Source organism: Carlito syrichta, unplaced genomic scaffold (assembly GCF_000164805.1).
Source record: "Carlito syrichta isolate Samal-C Ts95f unplaced genomic scaffold, Tarsius_syrichta-2.0.1 Scaffold304305, whole genome shotgun sequence".
In the NCBI taxonomy this organism is placed as follows: domain Eukaryota; kingdom Metazoa; phylum Chordata; class Mammalia; order Primates; family Tarsiidae; genus Carlito; species Carlito syrichta.
Window position 1 is genome coordinate 209,897 of NW_007248401.1, and position 8,122 is coordinate 218,018.

The following is an 8,122-nucleotide window of genomic DNA, read 5'->3' on the forward strand; positions in this document are numbered from 1 at the left end:
AGAGATGAGGTCTCGCCTGCCCAGGCAGGTCTCGAACCCATGGGCTCAGGCAATCCACTCGCCTTAGCCTCCCAAAGGCGCGGAATTACAGGCTGAGCCACCGAGCCTGGCTCCAGCTGATTTTTAAAAATTTATTGTAGAGATGAGGTCTCGAACCCGTGGGCTCAGGCAATCCACTCACCTTGGCCTTCCAAAGCTCTGGGATTACAGGCTGAGCCACCAAGCCTGGCCAAAATGTTTTTTGAATGGAAAGGGGCTGGGAACAGCTGCTGTGGTTCAGAGATGGCTGGACTCAGGAGTGGAAGTGAGGTTTGGTGAGGGATTGTCAGGTGGGCTTGACTGGGCTTTGGTGATCAGTCTAGTCTGACCCACCTCTGACTTGAGGTCATGGCCTCTAGAGCATGACCTTCCTCTTGATGTTGCTGCTCATCTTCTTCTACATATTTGCTGTGACTGGTATCTACTTCTTCGAGGAGTACACCCGTTCATCTCGCCAGGACCTGGAGTACCACATGTTCTTCTCGTAGGCAGGGTTGGGGGAAGCTTGGGTGAAAGGGGAGAATTTGGGTAAGAGATCTGGAAGCTTGTCCAAAATATAGTAATACAAAAGTATAGTCTATTCTGAAAAACTAAAATAGAATACAACGAGAAGGGGAAAGAGAAAGCAAAGAAATAATGAGTGGTGTTTGTTGTGATGATCTTTTTTTTTTTCTTTTTTTGAGTTGGAGTCTCACTCTGTCGCCCAGGCTGGAAGGCTGGAGTGCAGTGGCACACTCACTGCCACTGCAGCCTCGACCTGTTGGGCTCAGGTGATCCTTTCGCCTCAGCCTTCCAAGTAGCTGTAACTACAGGCACATGCCACCACACCTGGCTATTTTTAATTTATTGTAGAGATGAGGTCTTGCCAAGTTGCCCAGGCTGGTCTCAAACCCCTGGACTGAGGCAATCCTCTCACCTCAGCTCCCCAAAGTGCTGGGGTTATAGGCATGAGACACCATGTTCTGCCTTAGTTGTGATCTTAAGGTGGGACAGCTAGTTCCAGGTTATTCTGCATTTTGCAAATTCAAAACACCCTTATCAACCATCATCAAACATACTTTGTCAACCATCTTTACACAGCAGTATACTCCAGTGGTTAAGCCCTAGTTTCTATGACTCAATTACCTCCTTTGAAAATGGGAATAATAACAGAACTAACTACCTCATAAGAATGTGGGGATAAATGAAGTGATACATTTAAGTATGTAGCACAGTATTTAACACATTATAAATGATCAGTAAATGTTACTGTGACTCTCAAACATGGTCACTGGCTCTATCCCAATCTCTAGGTACAGCTATTACATATGCTTACACCTATACCTATTCAAATGTAAAATCTTGATAAGATTTTTTTTTTTTTTTTTTTTTTGAGTTGGAGTCTCACTCTGTCACCCAGACTGGAGTGCAGTGGCCGCTCCCAGCCACTGCAGCCTCGGCCTGCTGGGCTCTGGCGATCCTTCCGTCTCAGCCTTCCAAGTAGCTGGAACTACAGGCGCGCACTACCACGCCCAGCTAATTTTTGACTTATTGTAGAGATGAGGTCTCCTCAAGTTGCCCGGGCGGGTCTTGAACCTGCAGGCTCAGGCAATCCACTCACCTCAGCCTCCCATGGTGCGGGATTACAGGCTGAGCCACCGAGCCCAGCTAAGATGTCTATTAAAAAGCACTGGTTGCTAGAAGAAAATCAACTTGGATTTAGAGTAGATGATCCTGTTTATGAATTGGGATGCAATCTTGTTAGCCCCTCTCGGGTTTCTCTTACACTCTAACAGGTAGTTTCATTAATGTATTGAGTTAGGAAAGTCCCCAAATTTATCCTATACAAGCCTGATATTTTCAGTAAATTGTATATTGGGGACTAAGAAGGAAAGAAGGAAAATTTAGATAACTTCCTGAGAACCTTATGTTACAAAAGTTTTGTGACAGAGAAACTTTTGTGAACAACGGTTCTCAGGAAGATATCCAAATTTTTTATTAATTTAAAAATAGGGTAACCCCCGGGCTCCCTTCCCACTGTGAGAGCTTTTCTATCCATTCAATAAATTGTGCTTTAAAAAAAATTATTAACTATTAATTGCATACTTTTTATATTACTTGTTTGTGTATATTTATTATCATTCACTATTTGGAATCACATGTGTTTGTGTCACACATCCATCCATTTACTTGCCTATCAGTTCATACCAGTGAACTAAATAGGAATGCTGTTTGCTAAATTTTAAGCCATCTTCTATTAAGTGTAGTCTATAGAGTAGTATGGAATGAACCTAGAAAAAAATGATATCTAGTTGGTGATTCATCCATCTTTAAAAAGTTCAGCTATTATGTGCTTATGCCCCAGGACTAGTGAGAGGTATTCATAGATTATTCTTTTTTTTTTTTTTTTTTAAGAGAGACAGGATTTTACTATATGTCGTCCAGGCCGGAGTACAGTGGTACCGCACAATCACAACTCACCACAGCCTCAAACTCCTAGGCTCAAGCAATTCTGCTGCCTCAGCCTCCTGAGTAGCTGGGACTACAGGCACACACCACCATGCTTGGCTAATTTTTCAATTTTTTTTTAGAGATAAGGTCTCACGTTGTTGCCCAGACTGGTCTTCTGGGCTCAAGCAGTCTTCCCACATCAGCCTCCCAAAATGCTGAGACTACAGGCCTGAACTCCTGTGTCTGGCCTCATACATTATTCTTGATAAAGGAAAACTTAATAAAACACCTTCAAGCTACTTGGAAGACTGAGGTGGAAGGATCGCCTAAGCCCAGCAAATCGAGGCTACGGTGGCCATGAGCGTGCAACTGCACTCCAGTCTGGGCAACAAGAGTGAAACTCCAACTCAAAAAACAAACAAACAAAAAAAAACTTCAAACTGAAGAATGATTAGTGAAAAATTAAATATGATAGACAAAGTCAAAACCAGAACAAAGAAATGCTCTTATGTTGCTTTAAAAGTAAGAATGATATAGTTTCTGAGAAGTTTAGATCTCTGCTTCTATCTATTCACATATTTTTTTCTTTAGGGATGTGCTAAATTCCCTAGTGACGGTGTTCATTCTTTTCACCTTGGATCACTGGTATGCACTGCTTCAGGATGTCTGGAAGGTTCCTAAAGTCAGCCGTGTCTTCAGCAGCATCTATGTCATCCTTTGGTTATTGCTTGGCTCCATTATCTTTCGGAATATCATAGTAGCTATGATGGGTAAGCATAGAGGAGGTGAAATTTGGTGGGAAGGGTGGTCGGGAAGAAATTAGTTTGAAAGCTGGGACTGGTGGATTATGAGTAGAAAGAACCTACTGTAGCAGGAAGACTTGGGTTCTGGAATGGCTATTTCACTTGGTTTCTCCCCACTCAAGCCCTCCTCAAGTCTAGTCACTACCATCTCTCAACTCCTAATGGCCTTATGGGGCAGTTACTAACTTCCAGAATATCAGGAAAGAGCTGAACGAGGAGATGAGACATCGGGAGGCTCAGCACAAAGCTAACATATTCAAGCGGCGGATTATCCAGAGGTCTGCTTCCCCATTTTCAAACCAAACTTTATTTCTCAAGGGTTTCCTGAGATCATTCCCTGTTTCTCCTTGACCTTGACCCCACTTTTCCCTGTGTAACAGAAGATTTGCCCCCATGCTTTAAAATTCTCTAGTGAATGGGTTTGGTGGCTCAGCCTGTAATCCCAGCACTTTGGGAGGCCGAGGCGAGTGAATTGCCTGAGCCCACAGGTTCGAAACCAGCCCAGGCAACTTGGCAAGACCTCGTCTCTACAATAAATAAAAAATTAGCCAGGCATGGTAGCACGTGCCTATCGTTTTGGCTACTTGGAAGGCTGAGGCGGAAGGATCACAGGAGCCCAGCAGGTCGACTCTGGGGTGGCCGTGAGTATGCCGCTGCACTCCGACCTGGGCGACAGAGTGAGACACCAACTCAAAAAATAAAAATTATTTAGCTCTAGAATATTGCCTGATTCTTCATCTACTGTGGGGACTCCTCCATTCTTTTTTCAACCCTCAATTACTATTTGTTCTCCCCACTCAGTTTTCACTTTATGATCTGAGCCCCTTTCTTTTTTTCTCACTGCATTTCTGCTGGAGTATAGCTCTCTTCACTTTTTTGTTTGTTTACTTTGCAGGAGACAAAAACTGTCCTCTGAGGCACTGATATCAAGCCATAGCAAAGTAGATGCCAGGTTAGAAGTGTATATGTGAACTGGGATGGAAACACATGAAAGAAGAGAAGATAGAAAGCCAAAGATAAAGATTAACTTTGAGAAATTTATTCATTCAATAACTATTTATTGTGTCAGTTGAATGGTGGTCCCCAAAATTATGTGTTCTTATCCTAACTCCCAGAATCTGTGAATGTGGATTTGCAGATGTGATTAAGTTAATGATCTTGTGTTGATATCATCCTGGATTATCCAGGTGGGCCCTAAATCTAAGAGAAGACAGACACAGAGGATAGGAAAAGGTGGTGCGAAGATGGAGATAGAGATTGGAGTAATGCAGCTACAAGACAAGGGACACTGAGGCATGTCAGGCAGCTACCAGAAGGTAGACGAGGCAAGGAACTTTCTCCCTTATGACCTCCAGAGGGAGTGCAGCTCTGCCAACACCTTAATTTCAGACTTCTGGCCTCTAAAACAGAGAATACATTTCTGTTGTTTTAAGCCACCAAGTTTGTGGTAATTTGTTATAGCAGCCACAGGATGCTAATAGAAATCCCTTAAATGAAACAGATACTATTATAGAACCTGAATGTTTAGCAGTGGACAAGAGAGCAGAGGAATAAACCAATTCATCCATTAACAAATAATTATTGAGCCGGGCTCGGTGGCTCAGCCTGTAATCCCGCGTCTTTGAGAGGCTGAGGTGAGTGGATTGCCTGAGCCTGTGGTTTCGAGACCCGCCTGGGTAACTTGGCGAGACCACATCTCTACAATAAATAAAAAATCAGCCCGGCGTGGTAGCACGCGCCTGTAGTTCCAGCTACTTGAAAGGCTGAGGCGGAAGGATCGCCGGAGCCCAGCAGGTTGAGGCTGCGGTGGCTGGCAGCAGCCACTGCACTCCAGTCTGGGCGACAGAGTGAGACTCCAACTCAAAAAAAAAAAAATAAATTATTGAATACTTAGTAGGTGCTTGGGATATATTAATGAACAAAATAGACAATAATGCCTGCTCTCATGGAGCTTACGTATTAGTAGGGTGGGTAAAGAGATAAACAACATATTAAATAAATACATTAATATGTTAAAATATGATAGGCATTATGGAAAAATTAAAAGAACAGGTTAAGGGGAATTGGGAGTAGAGGGTGGGGATTGCAGATGGGTTGCATTTTAAACAGGGTAGTCAGGGTGGCCTTACTGAAAAGGTAACATGTAGCCAGGCGCAGTGGCTCACGCCTGTAATCTCGGCACTTTGGGTGACTGAGACAAAAGGATTGCCTGAGCCCATGGGTTCGAGACTAGCCTGGGTGATATGGTGAGATCTCATCTCTACAATAAATCAAAAAACTGCAGTGGCACACACCTGTAGTTCCAGCTACTTGGAAGGCTGAGGTGGAAAGATTGCCTGAGCCCAGCAGGTCAAAGCTGCAGTGGCTGTGAGTGTGCCACTGTACTCCAGCCTGGGTGACAGAGTAAGACCGACTCAGAAAAATAGAAAAGGTGGTAGCGTAAGCAAAGACATGAAGGAGGTAAGGGGATTACCATGTGGATATCTATAGGAAAAATGTTATAGGCAGAGGAAACAGCTAATGCAAAAGTCCTAAGCCAGAAGCATGCCTGAATGTTTGAGAAACAGCAAGGAGGGCATTGTGACTGGAGCAGAGTGGCAGGGGGATGGGTGATGGGAGATGAAGTCAAAGAGATAAGGGGGACCTGATCCTGTGAGGATCGGGAGGCCACTGTAGGGAAATTTTACTCTGAGAGAAGTGGGAAGCAGAACAGAGGAGTGACGTGAAGACTTACATTTAAGAAGGATTACTCTGGTAGCTGAATTGATGATAGACTATAGAAGAACAAGGGAAAGAGCAGAGAAATCAATTGAGAGGCTATGCTGCTGTCCACGGAACAGATGATAATGGCTTAGATCAAGGTGGTACCAGTGAGTTAGTGAGAAAAGTTATATTTTGAAGATAATGAACAAGATTTCTTGATGGACTGGATGTGGGAAGGAAGAGAAGAGTTAAGGATGATACATAGGATGATTGAGTTTGGAAGCTTAGAGTTTGGGAGTATTTTTGTCTTCATTGTCTTGTGTCCCAGCTTTAGGAAATGGTCAGAGCCAGGACAAGAATAATGAATGAACTATCTTATCTTGTAAATGTTGTTGAAGCAATAAAATTTATCTTTTCTTTTTTTTATTTAAATCTTTTATTTATTTATTTATTTTTAATTTTTAATGTAAAGATGTGGGATACAATTCAGGGTTAGGTATACAATCATTGATCATGCAGTTACCCCTATCTTTTCACTTACAGAGAATCCAGTCAACAAAGGGAATCTTTAGATTTATTAGACACTTCTGAAGAAGAGTCTAGACACGGTGTCACTGAAGAGGATTTAATAGCATTTGCATCAAAAACAGAAGAGCCTTTGTCAAAAAGAAAAGAATACCCATCTTCTTCCTCTGCTTCCTCCACATCCTCCTCTTTCTCCTCTACTGAATCTGAATATTCTGAATCTATTGGTGAGTAGAAGAGTTTTTTGAATTCAGACTTCTTCTTTATGAAACTTCCCAATTTTAAGCAAAGTTCTCCTATTATAATTGCTTTCCAGTTTTCTGGTCTTAATTATTTTATTTGTGCTTCTTAATTTCCATTATACTTTTGCTTACTTTGGATAAGTGTGACTGTGGTTTTCTTTGCTCATTGTAAAAAGTGGTCTCTTGATAATACACCCTTTTCCCTCCTTGCTTCCTGTTTCTGCTTTCATCCTCACCTTTCTACCCACACCATAGGATTTACCCAGCTTTTACAAATCTAGACATGTTTTTTATGAAGCATTCCTCTCTACAGGTCAGTTGGACTGGGAGACTCTTGTGCACCAGAATCTGCCTGGGCTAATGGATATGGATCAGGATGACCGCATTGTTTGGCCCAGAGATTCGTTGTTCCGATATTTCGAGTTGCTAGAAAAGCTTCAGTATAACCTAGAGGAGCGTAAGAAGTTGCAAGAGTTTGCAGGTATGGCATTAGGGCAGTCATGAGGACCAGAAATTAAGTACCCGGGAATCTATAGCATATGTAGCTGGGGAGATGAAGGAGAGTGTCCACTATTCTGGTATCTCAGCCTCTTAATTTCTGCCTCATACCTAAAATAGGCAAATTATTGGTTTGGTATGTCACATTCAGGGTACATGTCTCAATTTTCTCTAACTGAAAAAGAGCCTAGAAACCCTGCTTTTCTCTACAGGGTACACCTAAATCCTATGAGATCTAAGAGCGTGTTTCTTTTTTTTTTTTTTTTTTTGAGTTGGAGTCTCACTCTGTTGCCCAGACTGGAGTGCAATAACCGCTTCCGGCCACTGCAGCCTCAACCTGCTGGGCTCTGGTGATCCTTCTGCCTCAGCCTTCTGCGTAGCAGGAATTACAGGCACGCGCTACCACGCCTGACTGATTTTTGATTTATTGTAGAGATGAGGTCTCGCCAAGTTGCCCAGGAGGCTCTCGAACCCATGGGCTCAGACAATCCATTCACCTCAGCCTCCCAAAGCGCGGGATTACAGGCTGAGTCACCCAGCCCGGCTAGAACGTGTTTCTTAAGAAGAGACTGTCTAATTCCAGCTGTTGAGAATTAGGACAAGGTGGACTTTTGCTTAACTTGGACAGTCCATCCCCTTCTGTATATGTTCCTCTCTTTGAAGGTCACATTTCAGACTTGAGCAGCAGAGCCTCAGGCTCAAGTTGGATAGCTATGGGAATCGGATAGTAAGCAGAAGGCCCACAAGTGCCCACTGCCTCAACCCACAAAAGAGGTTTATGAATTTCAGAACTGGGCTCAGTGGCTCAGCCTGTAATCCCGTGCCTTTGGGAGGCTGAGGTGAATGGATTGCCTGAGCCCGTGGGTTCGAGAGCCGCCTGGG

The 8,122-nt window shown here is 43.3% G+C and overlaps 1 protein-coding gene across 2 annotated transcripts in view; it reads left to right on the forward strand.

Annotated features, from left to right (window-relative positions):
* The window catches only part of CATSPER2 (cation channel sperm associated 2), a 19,080-nt gene that overhangs the window by 9,618 nt on the left and 1,340 nt on the right, over window positions 1-8,122 (forward strand). Inside the window, exons 6-12 of one of the 2 annotated variants that reach the window (XM_008059614.2) lie at window positions 399-523; window positions 3,061-3,239; window positions 3,451-3,550; window positions 4,168-4,224; window positions 6,128-6,133; window positions 6,519-6,727; window positions 7,056-7,223. In XM_008059614.2, coding sequence (XP_008057805.1) covers window positions 399-523; window positions 3,061-3,239; window positions 3,451-3,550; window positions 4,168-4,224; window positions 6,128-6,133; window positions 6,519-6,727; window positions 7,056-7,223 — 844 coding nt within the window. The remainder of the gene's footprint in view (window positions 1-398; window positions 524-3,060; window positions 3,240-3,450; window positions 3,551-4,167; window positions 4,225-6,127; window positions 6,134-6,518; window positions 6,728-7,055; window positions 7,224-8,122) is intronic. The other variant, XM_008059615.1, reaches the window with a different exon arrangement.